The sequence below is a fragment of the Streptopelia decaocto genome (genome assembly GCF_964273445.1).
Source record: "Streptopelia decaocto genome assembly, chromosome: 5".
In the NCBI taxonomy this organism is placed as follows: Eukaryota; Metazoa; Chordata; class Aves; order Columbiformes; family Columbidae; genus Streptopelia; species Streptopelia decaocto.
Window position 1 is genome coordinate 31,315,753 of NC_138659.1, and position 20,315 is coordinate 31,336,067.

Here is a 20,315-nt window from a genome sequence, read left to right on the forward strand (position 1 = left end):
TTCAAAGTCACTAATGACAAAATTACTGTTATGTCACACGCAAACAACTACTAATTAGAACATTAACACATACTATGCATATAAAGTACTGCTCACCTTCATGGAAACGTCTGATGTTTGAAGCTCATCCAGCTGTAACTGAAGTTTCACCTTTTCTGTGTTTGCTTCTGTAAGCTTTTCATTTAAGCGTTTAACATCCTCTGGAGGAGGGAAATCAGTGTTAAAAAAGGCTAAATGTACACCAGGTTTAATTACTCAGTTTAATTAAGTTGTAAAGAATGAGAACAGGCAACATATAATGTATGTAATTGTATATTGTGCAATAAGCTACACATATAATGTATGCTTTTATATCTACAAAACGAAGCATCAAACTGCTGTGTTTTTCTGCAATTAGCATGTAATTTCCTGCCTCGTTTCCTCTTCTCTAAACATTGTTCCCTGCAAATCCACTACTTGGTGCTGCCTATACAAGCTGGATACTCCATACCCGTTCCAATGTTCAAGCATGCCTTTTAATCAGCAAAATCATGTGAAGTATTTTGTTAATAAGTTCTTGGTTATACCGTTTAAATGTTCAACTTCCTGAGATCGCCTTTCGCTTGTTCGAACCAAATCTCTCTTTTCAGCTTCTAGTTCTTCTTTTTCTCTGCTTAACTGGCTCTGAAAAAAATTGCACAGGTAAATGAAAGAGGTAACAGAGTAACAAAGGAATTGACATATGCAAACAATCAGTATCAAAATCAAGTAAGAGTCAATAGTTTTGGATCACTTCCAGGCTGTAGTTCTGCCTCTGCCTTCTAAGGTGTCAGGACAACCACTTCAGTCGGGCCCAGGGAAGCCACTCAGGGGAAACCATCAGATCCGTCTTCTCATTGTGAACAAATCCATCCAATAATAAGGTTTTCACTTCCTGCTCCAAAATTAGGGTTCTGCTGGATCAGTCAGCTGAAGTGACTCATCCATATGAGCATAAGGCAAGGCAAACTGTGCTGGAGGCTGGGAAAAGATGGGGGAAAAACCACAGCTCTTCTTCACGCTTTTGTCTGACTTTGGAGGTTCAGCTTAAAGTCACATCACAGCAGGTTTCAGCTAGAATCAAACAATCTAGCCAAGCTGAAATAAAGTAGCTGCTCTGGTGTATGTTCACCTGTAATTCAGTTTGTTGCCATGTCAGGATTGAATGAAAAAACTCAAGCAATTTTCCTGTACGGTAAATTTGTCCATCAGTACCTATTTGTACTGATATTTCATAGAGTCCAGTTTGGAAATTTATTGCTGCAATGAGATAGGTCAACCAAAGTCTTTCAACTTATCCTCAAGTTCTCTCAGTACCTGGATGGCCGTATTACGGTCCTGGGCAGCTTCAAGTTCTTTATTTTTCTCATTCAGTGACTTCAACTGTTCATCTGTTGGAGAAGAAATAGTAGTGAAGGATCCCCACTACAACATAACAGAATTCACCCTCTAAATGTGAAAGCAAAACATCTCTCCACTTGCAGATACAACAAGTGTAGTTAATAGATGGATTTTCAACTCCTGTTTAAAACTTAAGGCATTTCACCATAACATTGGACTAAAGAACCAATATCCTGTCCAACCTTGCGAATGTGCAGTTATACTTACGAAGTTTTTTAAGCTCCTCGCGGAGAGTTTGACATTCTTGTGTCTCATTTACAAGTCTCTCCTGACTTTGAGCCAGACGCTTTTCTACTTCGAAGTACTGTTGTTCTGCAAAATAACAACGTTCTCTCAATTTCACTTACTAAACATTTCTTTTTCTTTCTTATCTTTATCAAGGATCCTTATAAATGGACATCTTTATTAACAGTATTAAAAAAAAAAAATCTAAAAATAATGAGACCACAGTAGAATTTAAAGAAAAAGTCTTTCTGAAAGCAAAAAGATGCATTTCCACATTGAAATGATATTGTCTAAAATACTTTGTTAGCATCGAAAGTGATATGGTTCCAGGAAGGACCCATAAAATGACAGGCAAAGTAAACTTCATAGTTCTTTAACGTTTTGGACATAGCCAAGGAATGTTGTATCAGCACAATTATGCAGTGTGGTCTCACCAACTTAACACTTCTTTTGCCTGTAGTGTATTTCTATGCATATAACATAAAATATACATAACCCTAGGTATCGACTTTAGAAAATTTTTAATGAATGCTTATTCAAGTGTACTCTTGTGTTCTACGCTGCATACCCCATAGCACCGAAAAAAATAATTAGATATAAATCTTGGTCATCTGAGATAGTAACTGTGTCATAGAGCTTCACTGTAAAACACCTGGTAAAAGCAAAATTAATCTTACTCTCAGGCATAATGGACTTCTAAGGAAGTATTAAGGGATTTTTATTTATCTTACGCTTCCTATCATCTTACAACATCAAATAGTACTGCCTCTCCAGCCACACGTGAACAGAAGGGACCTAAACCTGCTAAAATCTGTGGGTTACCTCAACTTACACAACACTTTACGAACTCACTTTAACCAGATTTCTATCATGAAAGAGACAAAAAGGTTGAAGGAAAGGCGGCAGTAAAGCTTACATAGGAAGTGTATCACCTAACCTATAAATTAACTGGTATTTACAACTCTGCCCAGTGACTACGTGCATCTCCACTCTTCTCCCATTTCTACCCCAGTTTGCTACCAGTATTATTTTTCTGTGATTGAGTGACTTCCAATATAAAAACGCTGATTCTATCAGGAGCATTTTACAGAAAGATTACAGTCTTTAATATGGACCAGAAGAAGCATAAACCTAAGGCTACTTGAGAGCGGGGTAAACAAATCACAATTTCTTTTCCACGACAAGGATCAAAGCAGACTGAAAGCATATCAGTGCTTGTTAAAAAATCTGACGAGAAGTTGTTCTTTAAGCCCGTTTGGAACGCAGTTTTAACCCTGAACGGTCCTTTGTAAACGAAAAATGAAGAAATTAAAATTTTTAAATGAAACTTCTTTTACGTAGGGAAAGTGAGAGTCGGATCTCATCCACAGGGCCCTCCCGAGCCAAAGACCCCTCCCCACGAGGAGAACACACACACACCCCCTCACACCCCCAGGTCAGCCCCCAAAACCGCTCCGAGGACACGCAGGCCCCGCCGGGCCCAGCGCCGCCTCCCTCAGCCCCCGCCGGCGGGCCCACCGCCCCGCTCCCCGCCAAAACCGCCCCACACTCACCGCTGTCCACCTTGAAGCGCTCATGCCTGGCTCGGAGCCCGTCGATCTCGGTCTGCTGGTCGGCCAGGAAGCGCTCCAGCTTGCCCTGCACCGGCTTGGGCAGCTTGGCGAGCTCGGCCCGCTCCAGGACCTGCTGCAGCACGGCCGCCATCTTGGGCAACCTCACCCCCCGCCTCCTACCGCGGCGACTCGCCACACGGCGCACGCGCCGGGCGGGCCGGGCCCCGCGGCATCACGGGAAGTGTAGTTTTCACAGAATGACAGACTGTCAGGGGTTGGAAGGGACCTGGAAAGCTCAGCCAGTGCAATCCCCCCATGGAGCAGGAACACCCAGATGAGGTTACACAGGAAGGTGTCCAGGCGGGTTGAAATGTCTGCAGAGAAGGAGTTTTCAATGTTATCAACGAAGTTCAGAATGAAGGAGGCAGCCCCCCCACCAGCACTTCCGTTTCCGGTAAGGCGACTCTATCCGCCATGTTGAGTGAGGCGAGAGTTGCTGGTTGATGCGTTGAAGCCGCTGAATTGGAGGCAGGAGTCCTGAAGGCTTCGAATTGAAGCTCGTCACGACCCTCACTCCCTTCCGAGCCATCTTTCGCGCCTGGAGGATCCAGGAAGAGCAGTTACCGCTTACCGCCACTCTAAGCATGGCTGCTCTGGCGCCGAGCTCTCCCTCAGCGCGCACTTTTCGCGCGCTCGGTGGCGGGTTGCTGTGCGTCATCGCGCTGAGCCGGGCCGCGAGCGGCGCGGGTTGGTGACGTCGCCATTGGCCGGCTCAGCGCGGAGCTGGGGTGGCGGTGCCGAGTTCGGGACCCGGCGGTGGCCGCGGCCGTCAGGCGAGTGCGGGGAGCGCTGCGGGAAGCGGGCGGGAGCGGAGGTGCTGTCGGTGCTGAGGGGGGTGCGGGACACCTGTCCTCCTCCCGCCGGCGCGGAGCCGCGGCTCCGCCAGCCCTGCCCGGCACACACCTGTGCGGGGACTCAAATTGCCTGTTCTCCTCCTCATCGTGTGCTCTTTGGCTGCGGCGTTTCCATAGTTAATTCCTGTGGAAATCCTCGGTGCACGAATCCGTTTTCCAAATCGGTCTGCGTGGATCTCTGTCTGCGGCAGGCCCCGTGTCCTGGGTCCATGCAGCTGATGGGAGCTGTAAAGGCCCTTTGGATAGTCCACACATGCTGTGCTCTAATGCCTTAGGAATTGCAATTGAAATTGTGCATGACATGTCTAAGCACAAGCCTCTCCAAGAGGAGTGTGTCTGCAAAAATGCACACTTTACATTCAGGCCTCTGGTGGATCATGATACAGCAAGAAGTTGTTGCTTGGAGAGACGTTTTTCCTGGCGTTTGTGTGCGTGACTTCCCATATAATTTCAGTGGCAGGTGTTTAAAATAGTTTTCTTTCTAATAAGAGTCGTGTGCTCCTTCCTCTAGTGTAGAAAGTTATGTTTTTCATTTAAACGAGCAGACTTGCAGATCATAAAGCAACTAACCTTTGAAAGATAAAGTATTAATCTCCTCAGGATCTTTCTTTCAGGTAACCAGCATAGTATATATACTTTATTTGCCTTTATACTTTATTTGTTTTGTAGGTTGAAACTGTGATACTTAGTCTTAAACCTGCAGCAATGGGTAGAACGTACTTGGTTGAGGAAGCTATTGGGCAGTATCTTTCAGACCTCACCACAAAATTGAAGCCTTATGTCACCGGCCTGTTAATAGGGCAGGTAAGTGTGAAATATTTGAAGTCTAATTTATTGCTTCACATTAACAGGGGAAAACCTTCTTGGCCTTCATCATCGTAAATCATTCTGTGGAAGACAGGACGCACAGAAAATAAAATCGTAAAGATAAAACTTATCACTAAATGAGGCTTTAAGGCAGAGGCAAATTCATGAGGGAATTATTTTTGTAACAGGTTACTGCAGAGCTTAATGATACCTACTGTAAAGCAGACCTTACAGTTGCTATATTACACAGTATATTCTCAGATGTCAACTTCGTGGTGTATTTACTTATGTTGATGCTTTTCAAAGTGTTCCCCGCAAAGAGACTATGTGATCCGGGCTGTTCGAACGCCTCCAAAGGAAGAGCAGAAGGAGGATAACGTCAGTCCCGCAAAGCTGGCGTCCCTTGATGAAGAGTGGATAACGACACACGCCAGTCAGGTACCGCAGGGCAAGTTAATGGAGGGGATGGGACAAACAGAAAGGAAATAAGACTTAGAAAACCTCATCACTTGTTTAATCTGAAGCTTTTTCTCAACCTTCATAGGCACAGATGTTTTAAACCAAAACATCTCTGTTGTTTTCCAAGTTTTAAGATGACTTCATAGGACTGAAATGAGAAAATTCATGAGGTGCTGTGTTTCTACATTTCAGAGGGACCTATAAGTGAAAAACAGTCTTAATTATTTCACTTCTGCTCTTAACGCGTACTTGTCTCATTAGAAATTTTTGATATATCAAGTTATGTGGTTGCTAGATCTCTGAGTCCTATTAATACATGTTCATTTCTATTTTGAAGGTTTCTAGAATGCTTCCTGGAGGCTTATTAGTTCTTGGTGTATTTATCATTGCAACTCCAGAACTGTCAAAAGATAGTCAAAATGCTCTGCGCAGGGTAAGTGTCCTTCCTGGTGGACAAACCAGGAATATTTCTAGGTGTGTAGCTGAGTAATTTTCTGTCATTGTCTTCAGTAGATATGGTTGTTTTCTGGCTTTATTTCTAAAAGCGCAAATATGATTTTGAGACTGAAACCTCTGAAAATCACTGTCCTGTGGGGCTGTACCGCAGCCTGTATTTGCTAACTTTCTGTTCCTTGTGGTGTTTGTTACTGCAATAGCAAATCTTGCTGGATTTACTGGAAGTGGACATTGTAGCTTAAGGAAACATAGTCAAAGGTTATATTAAGCTAAATCCTTGTGGCACGGTTTTTAGTAGTGTTAGCATGTTAGGGTTTTTTTGTCTGAGTTGTTCAGAATAGAGATGTTTACAATAGAGAAATATCTATAGTTCTGATTCCTTTAAAATGAATATATTCTATAGAACTAGGAGTATTTACCTAGGGTGTGTGTGGTTATGTTTAAAAACTGCATAGAACATGCTACAGTCCAATAGACTTAAAATGCATTTTTTTTACAGTGTTGGGGCATCTAGTGCCACATTTAGTTTCTGTTCTGTAGATGTAGGTTCATTTTATCGTTTTTGTAAGGTAAGAATGATCAGCGATTTAAACATGAGTAGGTTTTGAAGTGTAAGGTCCGAGATTCAATGTTTACAGTGCAGCGTAACCGCATCTCAGTTGTGATAACTGCATCTAGTAGCCAACAAAAAAGGTGAGCTGTGTCCAGGTGATAAGTCATTCCTGAATTAAAATTTGGTTTTGTTTTTGAATTAGTAGCTATTTTGCACAGCTGTCCTTCCGGATCCTCAACTGACGGCCATAAAGCAGTAATATTTCTGTAGGGGGAAAAGCCTATGGGTTGAATATGTGAATGTGTGTTGCTTGGTTAAGTTTAAAAAGAAATCTGAGTTAGGATTTCACAAGCAACGTTGGCTTTGGAGTAGTAGCCTACAAATCTTTGTTGAATATTCTTTTAACATGACATTTTGGTGACATGGCAGGTGTACTTCCTGTTTATGCTTAACTATGGAATTGCTCGGACTTAGAACTTTAGTGCAAAACTGTTTTCCAGAAATAATAATGCATTCTTTTTGTGGAAAAATCCGTAATACTTATTTCATCCTCAGCTAATCTTCTCAGTGGAGAAGTCCTTGATGAAAAGAAGGCTCTGGAAACCCTCTGAGGAGGAGGTCTCAGACAGAGCAGCTCTTCAAATTTGTTCTGCTACTAAAAAGTATCCTTTATGATCAAGGTTTATTGGTTGAGAGCATGGTTTCTGTAGTTATTTCTGAATAAATCATAAATTATGAGGAGGAAGTTGAGTTCAGCTAGGCATAGGTCAGTTGAGTCAAAATGATGGAGTTTTCTGATAAGAGTAAGAGTATTGGCTCTCTTATCCTTGCAAAATTTCCATCTTTTTTTCGGTTAGATTTGTGTGTGGTGGCATCAAATGATGCCTTCCCCAGTCAGTTTTGATTTGCATAAATTGATGAAAAGATCTAAAATACCGTATAGCTTCTTGAGCTTGCTGTTACCGTTGATACTGATGTGGAGATGAAGAAGTAGCAGGCGTGTGTGACCGGTACTAGTGCTGCAGGAGAATGCTGGGTCTGTCGATAACGAGATAATACACGGAGAAGAAAGCAAGGCTTTGCCTCACAGAGGTGAGAGAGAGGAGGATAAACTGCAAATCGGTGCCTTGGTGGTTCTCCCTGTGGATACCTATTGATCTTAATATTGAAAGAGCTGGGACAGTATCACTATGATAGTTGGAGTTTACAGGCAAATGTTTTTCCACTTTTTTACACTAATGAAAAATAATCAAGACAGTATTCCCTGAAAATAAAACAGTTTCAGAACAAATATGAGGCCTTGGTACTTATTTTTAAAATGTTCTTTAAGCTGCAATGATTGTTTGCTGCTACCCTTATCTACAGTCATGCTGAATAAAGCTATAGCTAAATGGAAAGTTAAATGTATTCACGAGGTGTTCATGTCTACGTCTTATTATTTGCAGTCTCTCAGAGAAAGCAAAAGTAACTACAAATAGCGCTATGCCAGAAACTGGTTTCTTGACCAACGATGTTGCTTCAGCATGCAATGAAATGGTTCATTCTAAATTGGTCACAGTTGTTGACGACAAGAGGCTTCACAAAGAAGTAAAGGACAATGTTAATTGCATATTGCTCCTGTTAGGTTTTGTTGTTGTTTTATTTTGAGATTTTTTTGCTTCTCACTGGATTTTTTTCTTTAAGTAGCAAAGAGTAGTTTGCCGAACCTATGATGTGCAAGACCCAAAGGTGAGCTCGTCATCCTGTGTGTCATATACAGTTTTTAATGCTTAACAAGCAATGTTAAAAAAATAATCTCTATACAGTGTTTTGTATAGATGCTTTATTGCTTCTTTCTGTTCTCAGAGTTCAGCCAAACCAGCAGATTGGAAATACCAGAGCGCTCTGTCTGCATCCTGGTTGGCTTTGGGCTGCACAGTAAACGTCAATATTCACATTCCACTTCTTGCTACTTCACCCAACCACGACTTGGAGAAGAACACCAAGGTAACTCGCTGGCTGTGCCAGTGGCGCAGGGGGTCCCCGTCCCCACACCCTTCCCTCTGTTGAGAATTAAATTACAGAGAAAGATTTGCATAATGCGAGTTGAGGAGTAGGACTAAACAGCAGGTGTGTTTGGCAGTTTTTCCTCTTTTAAATGTTATTTGAAGTTACTATGAAACATTAATAGTATAAGAAGTGGATAAAGACTTTTCTTCTGCGGTGTTTAGTGTTGGTAGTTTCCTTTGCTCAAAATTCTTTTGCAATGGTCGTGGTTGTTCCAACCAAAGTCTCTTCTGCTTCACCTAGTGAAACTTTACATCCAATTAGGATGGGGTAAAGGGTGCTTTTGATATTAATTGACTTTCAAAAATAAAATGCCTAGGGTAGCACTTAAATATTTTGAAATACTTGCATCTTAATGGATATATTCTGAACATGTTGGCTGTAAGATTTCGCTTCGGAAAAAACATATAAACGGGTTTCTCAGAGACGTTAAAACTCTCTCAGAGTAACTGTTGAAATGTGTAATAATTTTCAGCATGATACTGTCTGATTCTTCTAGTGAAATTCTCTTTCCTCTTTCTTATGAGATTTTTGTGTTTTCACTTTTTTTTTTTTTTAAAGAACGGATTAAATAGATGGTCCAAACAAATTGAAGACAGTGTTTTTCTGATCAATGGACAAGTTAAAGATGAAGATACAGAGCTACTGGAAGGGCAGGTGAGTGCTGAACAAGAAGGAATTGAACTCTAATAGCTGTGTGGTGAGAACCTTCAGTGTGATAGCGCTGGAGACATCTTCTGTACAGCATTTATTGATCTAATTGGCCTGTGTAGGTAACTAATACGCAGGGCTGCTCGTGTTCCCATCTGCATTGCTGCAAGTTGCCTCTTCTTCCTCCTGCAATGCGAACACAATAATTATATGGGAAGTCTGACTAAAAATTTTTCTATGCGCTGTCTGGTCATTAAAGAACATGAGTAAGGTATGAATGTAGGTGATGAGCTTTTTAAGACCTACATGTGTCTATATTTTTAACAAAGGGCGGAAACACATTGTTTGTCTGATGCATCCATCTCGCCTTTTAGTTTTGTAATTATCTTCTCACAGCTATTTTCTATGGGCCATTTTCTCTCTTAAAAGCTATAAACTAGGGCACATTTTATACGGTAGTGAGGAGATGTTGAATCAGGGAGATTTTTTTCCTGTTTCATGACACATAACTTTTTCCCCCCTCAGAAAAAGTCAAAAGGAAATATTCAATCCAGCACTCAGTTTTCTGATGTCAAAGTTCTGACACAGCTGGTAAGTATTTAGTGGTTTGTAAAGTATAACCTCTCTGTTAGCTTATAAAATATAATAAAAAATAAAAGAACATTGTGAATTATTGTCTAGAAATCCAGCTTACTTTGTCCTAAGACTTTTTATTCCCTCACAGATTCTGACTGTGAAACTGTGGCCAGATCTATGTATTCTGTGTATTTGGAAATTCTCGTGCTGTGATAACCGCGTTGTCTCAGAATTTCAGAGTCCAGCTGCAAGGAAAATTCTAAAAGCTGGTTGTAGAAATGAAATCCCACAGACTAATTCATGCGGTAGGAGGATACCTGTGCGTACCTGTGTACGCTGATTTGAAGGTGGCTTTGCATTGTTCGGAAGTTCAGAGTCACCACAGTTAGCTGTGGACATGCACTTGAACACCTTGTGAGCAGCTCAGTCACTCGTTTTGGATTCAAGTACAAATCCTGTGAGCTAAATCTGAATCTGGAGCTGCTGGGTCTATGTCAGGAGTTTCCTCTCTACCAGAGGTTATACTGACTTGACCCCTGAATTAGGTGCCCCAGTCAAGGTCCTAAAGTCCAGACGAGTCCAGATGTGTTGTCGGCTTCTTGCATAGCGCAGACCGCCCTATTTTGTCAAGTAGTTCCTGGTTTCTCTAAAGTTACATTCAGCAAAACTTATAAATGCCTAAAATGCCATTTTAAAGACTTGATGAGTATCTTTTGTCGTTACATTAGTCCAATGGTTTATTGCCTCAGAGGAAGGAAAGCTTTTTATTTCAGTTGCAGTTTATGCAGTTCTTGTGGAAGTTAAGCCTCCCCGTGTTTCCAGGTAGTGTCTTAAAGTCCTTCACACAACAGACTCATTGTTTGGGTAATTAGGGTGAGTATTTCTAGGCAACAGTTTAATACAGTTCTAAACGTCACCACATTTATAATTTAGTACTGACTGGTGGGATGAATCTCAGGATATGGTAGCTTATGCTGGCTGTATAGTAGACATACAAACTTCATTTAAAAAAAAAATCTTAAAAGGATTTCTAGACTGTGATACTAATATTAGCCACAAGCCGCTTGCCTGGAAAGTTTTAGAAGTCTTATACACACAAATATTTAAATCACAAGAAATGTCCGCAAAAGTAAATACATTTTCTGTAATGGAAAAGGAAAGAAATTTTCAGTCTTAACTAACAAACCTAAAAAAAACCCCACAAAACCAGAGTTATAAATCGTGAGGGAAAACAGGTTATAAGTAAACATTTTAAGGTATGCTATCAATTCCTAGTTCTGGTTTTTGTTACTCATGCTGCAAGTGCCTTGGTAACAAGATAAAACCGAAACCTGTTTATTTTTCAGTCCCAGGGTTCAAGTTGTAGATCAACAGCTACAGTCCAGGTCTGCAGCGGTTCCATAAATCTCAAAGGTGCTGTGAAATGCAGAGCCTACGTACATAACAACAAGCCAAAAGTTAAAGAAGCCATTCAGGTAGTAAAAAGGTCGTTAGCTCATCACAGACATTTTTCTGAAATACATGAAATTTGTCAAACTGTTTTTTCTTTGCCCCAGTCTAAACTGAGGTCAAAATGTTCATGCCCTTGAACACAGGGATTGTTTTAGAAACAAACTGTGTGTGTGTGGTGGATTCAGTTCCTTTTTCACTTCTAGAAGGTACGTTTCCTGTTGCTAAGGCTGTTCTCCAGTGAATCTTTGCACAAATTGTCAAACTGATTAGCTTTGAAGAATTGTCTCAAAATTAAGAAAACGTTACAGACTATATTTTTGTATGTTTGGAGGGAAAATACAGATTCATTTGTTCCCCTTATTGAGTTAATGCCTTGTGATTATTTTTGTTTGACAACTTCTAAACGTTCCTGTTAAAAACAGTTCTAACAATACTAACATTTTCCTCAGCTTTTCATTTTTGTTGGTTTTGATTTTAATTCTTTTAAAGTTAGCTTCTCTTTATTGGATTGTTTAATATTCTCCTCAGAGTTTTTACTTTGTGGGAAAAACTATTTCAATGCGGGTTAAACCTCTGCGGGACGACTTTTGTTGTTTCTTACTAGTCAAAAGCTTTGCAAATGACTTTTAGGTTACTGATGGTTTTGCTTTGTCCTTGCAGGCTTTGAAGAGAGACATAATAAACACGTTGAGTGATCGGTGTGAAATACTGTTTGAAGATCTGATTATAAATGAAGGACCTCAAAAAAAAAGTAGGAATTCATAAATAAATAACATTTCGAGTGAATTTTGCTTCTTGTAGAAAATTCTGCTAGTGTAGTGAAGTTAGAGGAGAATAACGAGCAAATGACACAATTTCTGTTTGGCAGCCTTGAGTTTTTCTTAAAATCCTGAGGATTTTTTGTCAAGTCCAGATATGTGCTTTGGCATCGCAGCTTTCATACCAAGTTTGTATTCAGTTCTCCTGACCACAAAATGCAATTTCAGCTTCTTTCTCACCGATGAGAAATTTTGCAGTTTTTAAAAATACTGTAGTTGAAAACCCCTGTCCTCCTTTTTAAAGAAGTAGATCTTATTTAGGCAAGGTGAATAACTGTGGGATTGCATTAGCTTGACTTCAACAGAGCACTGTGCAGTGGCCAGAACACCGTGCTAATTGATCTAATGAAAATAAAACTTAGCATGATTATATTAAAACCTAATGGGGTACATGATGAGACCAAATCTCCCAGCTCATACTGGGTGATTCTTTAAACTTGAGTTGGTGCAATGGTATCAAGTTATCTACATGTTGTTGTGTTGTTTGGAGTTTTTTAAAGCAGTCAAAATAATCAGTTTGACGATCTTAAAGAAGGGAAAGCCTTTTAAAAGATATTATATTTGATAGTGATTTTAGGAAAAATAGAAAAGAAATGGAAACGGGTGGATTATGTAAGGAAAAATGATTCATGTTCAGAATTACCATTTGCTTTAGGAGAACATGGTTCATTTTGGCGTTAGCCAACTTCAACCTGCAGGATTTGAACTTTTCAATCGCATGCAGTTTTCAGCTTCCTCTTTAGGTGGCACCCGTACTTTGTGGCTTGATGGCCAAATGTTTGTGGTGTTGAAATCATGCGCTGTTCTGTGGATGCTCTTATCTGCAGTCTCTCCCAGTGTTCTTTTGCTAGTCATTCTGAACCTGAAAAAAAGGGCTGTTTAGCACTTTATGGGCTGTTTTGGAGCTCTCTTGGGTATTTCTGGAGAGACTAACATAAGAACATAAATCAGTATGATAGCAGCCAAAACTTGCATAAAACAGTAACAGCTAAACCCAAAACCAAGACTTTTACGTGGAAACCTTGAGCAGTTCTTTTGCAATATCTTTATCTTATGGTCAGAGATGAATAAAGAATCTTATCGTAACTGTCAAGGCTTTTATTTGGATGATAATTTTTCCCCCTTTTTCCTTTAGACTTTAAAAGGCAATATCATGTCTTACCTCAAAGACTGTTTGTCCCCGTGGCTGGATCCAGCGTGATGCTCAGCGATTATAAGTTTGGTGATGAGGCCGCTGGAGAAATTCAGGAACGTTTTGTTGAGATGTTGGATCAAGCTGTGCAGGCTGAAGATATCCACGTGGCAGAGGAGATGAGCACAGGTAAATATGGGATCTGAGAGCCAAAAATGGTGACCGATGGCACAGAACACTTCCATCCACATGTGAATATGCTTCAAGTTGGCTTCCTTCATATCAGGCTCTAAGGGTTTATATCAATCTAATAACAGTTTAAATATATTTGTGAAAAGTGGTAAAGGCTCTTGGTGGATTTGTATTTGACTTTTAACAGATTTTTTTTTCTCTTTTCTCAAATATTTTGCTCTTTCTGTGCAAGTATGGTTGCAGCTCGTGAACTACGGTTCAGTTGAACAAGGTTTACGTACGTTACTCTGCACCGGAATTAAGGATATATATATTGGCAAATAAACTGTAAAAAAAGCCATAGAAAGCTTTATATTCTGGTTACTTCTTCAGTAGTTCAATGTTGCTGGTTTAAGAGCTGAGTAGTTCTGGCACTACTTATTCTAAGTCAAAATCAGAAGTTGACAGCTGTTCTCAAATCTACAAATTTTCACTGAATATTAAAAACCATGTGTATAGTCTAATGCATCTTTCAGGAAGTTCTCATGCTAGAACCTGAGTCTTTCAAAAACACCAAGTATCTTTCTTTGTTCGGAGTGTTTTGATTTCTGTAGCAAATGCAGAGCCCAAACCTGAAGTTTTGTGATTCACTTGAAATGGAAAGAAAATTGTGAGCGCTTTTCCTTTTCTACTGAATATCTTAGAAGTTTCTGATCTGATCACAAGACTGTTATGTTCCCTTTAATAGAGATATTTTTTTTTTTTATGTAGTTATTGACTTTCTTTTTCTGAATATTTTCGGTTTAAATTGTTTCCTGTTGTGTCTTTAATTTTTTTCCCCACGTGGCTTTGATTTCAATGTAGGGGTCAAATCTGTAGTTGAAATTCATCTAACAATGCTTCCTATGATCTTACTAAGAGATTTCTTTTCTTCCCTTTTTTCTCCCATCAATGTGAATATGAGCTACAGGTTGCAGTTTTATAACTGAAAATTTTAAAAAGAAATTCTCAGATAAGAGAGACTCTTTGATGTTGATAATTTGGGACCAAAAAATGGGAAACATAGCCATGAGCTTGGTGCATAGGGTGAACTGATGTTCTGCTTGACCTACTTGTTTACTTGGAGGGTTTTTTGAGTTTCTTAATTTCAGAGCTAACCACAAATTCTTAAGCCTTTCTAAATTATTTAGTTTTCCTGGGTTTTAACTAAACCTGTTAGCAGTGAATCTGGCTCATTATCTCAAAGTAGCAGATGTACACAGCTCAAGACCATCACGAAAAACAGGAAAGCGAATAAAAATCTCTCTTGCGTTATAAGCGTAATTTTAACAATCTTTAAGCTATTATTGCTTATTCCCATGAACACCATAAAGTTTGTCTGTATAATGGGCTCTGTTCATAGCGATGGTGGTAATAATGCTATCAACACAGTGCTCTTCAATTCTGGGAATTATTGTTACCATATTAATAACTTGTGGCTTATTAAAATCTTCAGTTCTTTACACACTTTTATTAATGCCAGGAAGGCCGTTTTAGAAATTAGACCTGTTAACTGGGTAAGAAAAGTGTTCTGCATTGTGAGAAAAAGCATTGATTTTGCAATTTGACTTTTATTGGTGCTTTGGTGTGAGGTGTCGAAGCGTTGCTGTAACCATGTTTTTGTGACACAATGAGAGTTTGAGGTTTCCCCTGTGTAAAAGCTTTTTCAACGCTTCATTCCAATTTGGGTAGCATTTGTTGTTTCTCAAAGCTTAGCGCTATCTCTATTAATAACAGTCAGAATTCAGTAATGGTATAAAAGTTGGTTTGTAGTGAATTTTTTTTGTATTAAAATGCCTGTGGTCTTGGGCACCGACCTTGAATTGACTGGAAATGCCCGTCATAGTGAAGTTGCTGATAAAAAGAACTGTTTACAATTCAAGAACGTGAACAGGCTTTTCAAATAATCTCTGTTTTGGTTTTGCTGTTGCTTTTTAAAATATGCACTTGAGAAGAAGATTATCTAATCAGTATTGCCAAAAGATTTCTTTTTAAGGAGCTTCGAGTCAAAATATACGAAATAAAGGTGTTTTGGGAAGGTCAGTTTTATGTGCTTAGTACAGCCCCTGCTGCCATCTCCTACAGTTTTACTCTCTTGATTCCTTGTACAACTCTCCAGCGAGGTCTATCAGGTCATGCTTTAAAATTGTTACATGGAAAATAGAAAGTAAAAACTGCCCTATTTATGATTGAGAGATATAAGGAGCTCTGACACTGCGCTTTCAAGGTATTAGTGCTTTAATACAAGCAATTGAAAGCTCTGCATTTAGGATTGGCTTTGCTAAATCCCTGCTCCTCCTTGGTGCAGGGGGTGGTATGTTAAATACCCTGAGTAGATAAACTTAAATAGGACCTCAGGAGTGGTAATCGCATCCCCATCTTTGTTAGCAAATGGAAGAATTAATGAATTAATAATTCATATAATTGGTACTAGAAAGCATCTGCTTTTGAAAACTCTTTGTGTGATTTATACCACAGCCACTTCAAATGCAAGTCTTCCTTAATGACATAAATGCCTTTGGTACCTAAGTAGCTCAAGGGTGTTTCTTTTTTCCTCTTTTTTGTGTTTTCCCTTCCGGAACAAGCAAGCATTGCTGCCTTGATGTGCACCTTCCAAAGCCATTTTTCTAAAAGTGCAGCGGTTCTTATGAAGGTGCGAAGAAACACCGAGTTAGAGGGCGCAAACTATCCTACTTGCTCATGAAAACTAAAGCAGAAAGAAACCTGCTGTGTCTAGACTTCAAAGGTGACCCAAGAAATGGGGTCAGCTTCTCTAAAATAGATACGTTATTTTAGGGAGTTGAAAGCTCTGTTAAGTAGTTTGGAGAGAATGTGGTGCTCTTACTGTGCTAGTTAATGTACTTACTTGGAAAAGTATCTTGCAACAATTAACAATTCATTTATTCCGGTTGAAGATTTCTGTTCATATTTTAGGCAGATGACGATGCGTTTTCCTTCGCATAGAAAAACTAACGATGAAACTGCGGCTTCATTGTGGACCAGTTGGCTTCAGAAATATGTGGTCGTTTCTCTTCAAGAATAGCACCCCTTGCATTGAAATGTTGTGCCCTTATTTTTGTTTTACGTGTATATGCAGGTTGCAGAGAGATCTCAAAATAATGTTTATGCTTAGTGGATGCATGTGTACGCATCTGCATATCTATAGGTCTTGCTATCCTGTTAAGTTTCATACCGAGCAGTTATTAGTTGCTCTGCGATAGTACATCCTATACAAAGTCAGTAGGTTCAGGGGTAAAAATGGCTAGAGACAGGTCCTAAATGTCCAGTTAGAGTGCTTGTGTGTAACAACATCTTGGGCAAGTTTGACTGGAGGAGATTTTGAAGACAAGCACACACATGACTCATGCGACAGAAACAACCTTTACAATCACCCATCTAGATTATACATTTCCCCCATAGCTAATGCTATGATAGAGAAAGTACTTTTCCATGAATCATTTTCATATGAATCACACAACGGATGTGCCGTATTACTCAGCTATATAATTTGTAATTTATAGGTGATTGACAACCCCCCTCTGGAGATGGGAGATGTGGTTTTATTCCATAGACTGCTAAAACTTGATAGTTGGTACCCCTGGGGGGTTTTCTTCTTCATGTTCTGAACAAGAAGAATCTGTTAGTCTTTATTTCTCATCTCACTGTGCCCATTCTGTTCTTTCTGAAAACATCCAGATCTCACTGCAACAGTTGGTCCAGAAGATAATCTGCACTAGATATGGGTTTGAATCCCATCAGACTGGAAACAGAGTCATGCGCTCTCCCAGCCTGGCTGCATAGTCTAAGGATTTAGTAATTGTTCCAAAGGGGCACATGTCCTCTGCGTCTGCTCTGAAAATGGATTTTTAAGGAATTTCTGTGCTTTGAAATAAAGCATTTTATGCCTCTTAGGTAGGGAAATGATGCCGGGCTCACTCTTTTAGTGGCAATGGATTTGTGTGTAACCTGAGCTCCAGACAAATGGCTTTAGAGGGCAAACTTTGATCTTGGAAGGTGGGTAATGGTTCGTTTTGGTGGTTCCCTCTCAAAGCACTCAAATTCTCCCCGAGTTACCTAAAGGTGGTTGGATATGTTATTCTGGAAGCCGGGTGTGGAAAATGAGCTTTGGAAGAGGAACTCATTCACAAATGTATTTTTTCTCTTTATTTTTACCCTTCCAGCCATATAGAATAGTTTGGTGCTATACTGGTGCTACTGTACTATTTCTACTATGATAAACTGTATTTTTTCTACCATAAACTTACTTCTTATAAAGTTGAGATTAAGTTCTTGGCCTTTTGCATTAATTCAACTGTAAAACACAACTGTTAGCTTTTCGCCTAGTATTTACTTCTTCACTTGATTTCCGTGCAGTTGATATTTGTCCCATTGCTGACAACGCGGATGACACACAACAGAAACAAGTGACAAAAGCAACGTTGCTGTTGAAACTTCAACAAAATATGGGTACGTTATTTCCCTGGTTTTGTTACGGCAATCCAGAAACTTCAATGGACCCTTTCAGTACTGTTCCACGGAATTATTAAGAAGATGGTGAGATTAATGCAGTGTTTTACTGAAATGAGTCCTCATTTCAGTGTTGTAGGGGCAGGGTGTTTCTGGGGAAGGAAAAAACACAACCCGCTGTGGGAACAAAACCAGTATATGCATTCGTTCCGCTTACAAGTCCGCACAAAGGGCTCGTGTAGGCTTTACTACTTTCATGGAGACTCACCGCTTTTATAATTTTGCACTTGAAAAATAACACAGTTGAATGGCTTTGTCAAGTAGGCACCCATAAATTGGCTGGTGACTCAGTAATCTCCTCCCAAAGCTGACAAATGCACGTGGGCTTGGGTGCTAATTGTCAGCCTCAATAATTCAGGGAACTCCAGCCACAGAACTCTTCTTTCAGCTACAGCTTCTCCATGATATTCTGCATCCAGCTCTCGTAGATCTGTCTGTGCTTTGTACAGCTCTTTGCTGTGAGCTTTCACTGTCTCTTCATATTAAAATACAGTTATATTTTAGCCAACAAAACAGTAGCTTTTGTTTTCTATTAATTCTTAGAAGTAGGACATGGTAACCGGAAGATTAGAGTACTAGCAGTAAATATGTGTTTGCTGTGGATGTCAAAATGTTTTCACTTGAATCATCGCTGAGGTCTTTGGGGTTTTTTTTTATGTCGTCTTAACTGCATCAGTAGCAAGCATGTTAATCAATAGAAAAATGACTGTTATGCTACAAAAAGGCTTATGGAGTAGATGTAGCGCCACACAGAAAAGAACAAAACTTCAAAGCTTTTGTTTCTTAAAGCTTAATTTTTATATTGTTTCATAGTCCGATTCCTAGAATTAAGCAGTAGTGCAGAGTCAGTGCGTTGTTTCGTAGGCCAGGACGTGGCCAAGGCACTGCAGAAGTGTGTAGTCACCTGCATTGCTGGAAGGGTCCTGCTCTGATGACAAATGTCACATGGAGCTTTTAGAATTTCATGATCTGACTTCATGGCTTTAACTTTATGCTTAGCAGTGGTACATGGTTGTTGAGGTGGCTCTTGCTGTTTCTTCTGCTTGTCATTCACCTCGTCCCTGCCCTCCACACCCTGGCTGCTGCCAACTGCGCCCGTGCCACTCACCCAATGAATTGCCTTTGTTATTTTAGGTGTGGTCATCGCCGCTGCTGTTGCAGTCTTGGCATCGATCTTCTCCTTCAATTACTTCAGTGATTAAACTCAAGGAACTGGAGCTTCATGGAAGTATTGGCCAGTTACGAGATGGAATCATCTGGGTTTAATATCTTAGTAATTAAGAATTGTTGCCTAAATATCACCAGTTAGATGTGCAATATAAATTGTAATGATAGGTTCAGGTACCTTGTTCCAGCATGCACTTAATGTATCAAGTAGAATCATGCAGTTCCAATATCATGTATTGTAGAAACTGAATCAAGTTTACAAGAAAATAACCATGTCACTCTGTATAAATGAATGATAGTATAATTTTCTAGAAAAATCCCTTAAACAAATGTAAAACCTTCATTTTCTTCTAACTTGCTGTTTTAATGCAAAAGGCTGCTACTGGTATTTTTCAGGCTATTGGTAAGACTGGCAGAGTCACCTGCTAAGACAATTGTTGCTTTAAGGGTTCCTTTGCTAAGAGAAATCCCATCTCGTTCAAGTTAATTGGGGAAAAATTAGATCTATTGAATGCAACATTTCACCATAGGTAATGTTGTTTAACTAGAATAGTAGGTATACAAATAGTTTTTAGTAATTTAAAGACTAGACCAATTCAGCATGTAAATACCTTACTTCAAGACATGGAGAATTCAGAAATCAATAAAATACATAGAAATTTTGAGATGTGTATATGCTGCTGTTAACTCAGAGAACTTCTTGGTCCAGCTCTGACTCCTGTCATCATTCTGTTGGAATATTAACTACTTCAGCAAGAGCTACCTCTATGCAGTCCTTGTGGATTATCTTGTAGATCGATGCAAGTTGTCAGAAATGGTTGCTAATCAGGATTTTTAGACTATAAACAGATGATAACTTTACGATTAGGGCTCGACAAAGACCAACAAGGCATGATAGGGCCCGACAAAACCCAGCAGGGCCTGACAGAGCCCAATAGGACTTGACAAAGCCCAACAGAGCCTGACAGGGCTCAACAAAGACTGACAAAGCCTGACGGAGTCCAACAAAGCCTGACCGAGCCCAGTAAGGCCTGACAGAGCCTAGCAGAGCCCAACAGAGCCTGAATAAGCCCGACAAAGCCTGACAAATTCAGACAGAGCCCAACAAAGACCGACAAGGCATGACAGAGCCCAACAGAGCCTGACAAAAGCCAACAGGGCCCAACAGAGCCTGACAGAGCCCGACAAGGCCCAACAGGGACTGAAAAAGCCTGACAGAGCATGACAAGGCCTGACAGTCCCCAACAGGGACCGACAGAGACCGACAGCCCGACAAAGCCCTACAGGGACCGAAAAAGCCTGACAGAGCACGACAGAGGCCAAGAGAGCTCGATAAAGCCCAATAGGGCT

General features: G+C 40.1%; 2 protein-coding genes across 11 annotated transcripts in view; one reads left to right on the forward strand and one right to left on the reverse strand.

The window, feature by feature from the left end:
• Positions 1-3,356, reverse strand: part of TPR (translocated promoter region, nuclear basket protein) — a 38,312-nt gene extending 34,956 nt beyond the window's left edge. For all 7 annotated transcript variants that reach the window (XM_082054821.1, XM_082054826.1, XM_082054825.1 and 4 more), the window contains exons 1-5: positions 3,198-3,356; positions 1,627-1,731; positions 1,336-1,409; positions 567-663; positions 97-200 (exon numbers count right to left, since the gene is read on the reverse strand). In XM_082054821.1, coding sequence (XP_081910947.1) covers positions 97-200; positions 567-663; positions 1,336-1,409; positions 1,627-1,731; positions 3,198-3,348 — 531 coding nt within the window. In that variant the 5' untranslated portion in view covers positions 3,349-3,356. The remainder of the gene's footprint in view (positions 1-96; positions 201-566; positions 664-1,335; positions 1,410-1,626; positions 1,732-3,197) is intronic.
• Positions 3,357-3,678: 322 nt separating this feature from the next.
• ODR4 (odr-4 GPCR localization factor homolog) lies at positions 3,679-19,630 on the forward strand. 4 transcript variants are annotated; one of them, XM_082052642.1, is made up of 14 exons: positions 3,679-4,030; positions 4,781-4,915; positions 5,225-5,356; positions 5,715-5,810; positions 6,942-7,048; positions 8,078-8,114; positions 8,232-8,372; positions 8,994-9,089; positions 9,609-9,674; positions 11,006-11,134; positions 11,772-11,862; positions 13,065-13,250; positions 17,646-17,738; positions 18,933-19,630. In XM_082052642.1, exons 2-14 carry the CDS (start codon positions 4,817-4,819, stop codon positions 18,998-19,000), a joined length of 1,341 nt encoding a protein of 446 aa, XP_081908768.1. In that variant the 5' UTR covers positions 3,679-4,030; positions 4,781-4,816; the 3' UTR covers positions 19,001-19,630. The 4 variants fall into 4 exon arrangements, with proteins under 4 accessions (XP_081908768.1, XP_081908769.1, XP_081908767.1 ...); XM_082052643.1 differs by having other exon boundaries at positions 3,679-3,985; XM_082052641.1 differs by lacking the exon at positions 3,679-4,030 and adding an exon at positions 4,474-4,539.
• Positions 19,631-20,315: the final 685 nt, after the last annotated feature.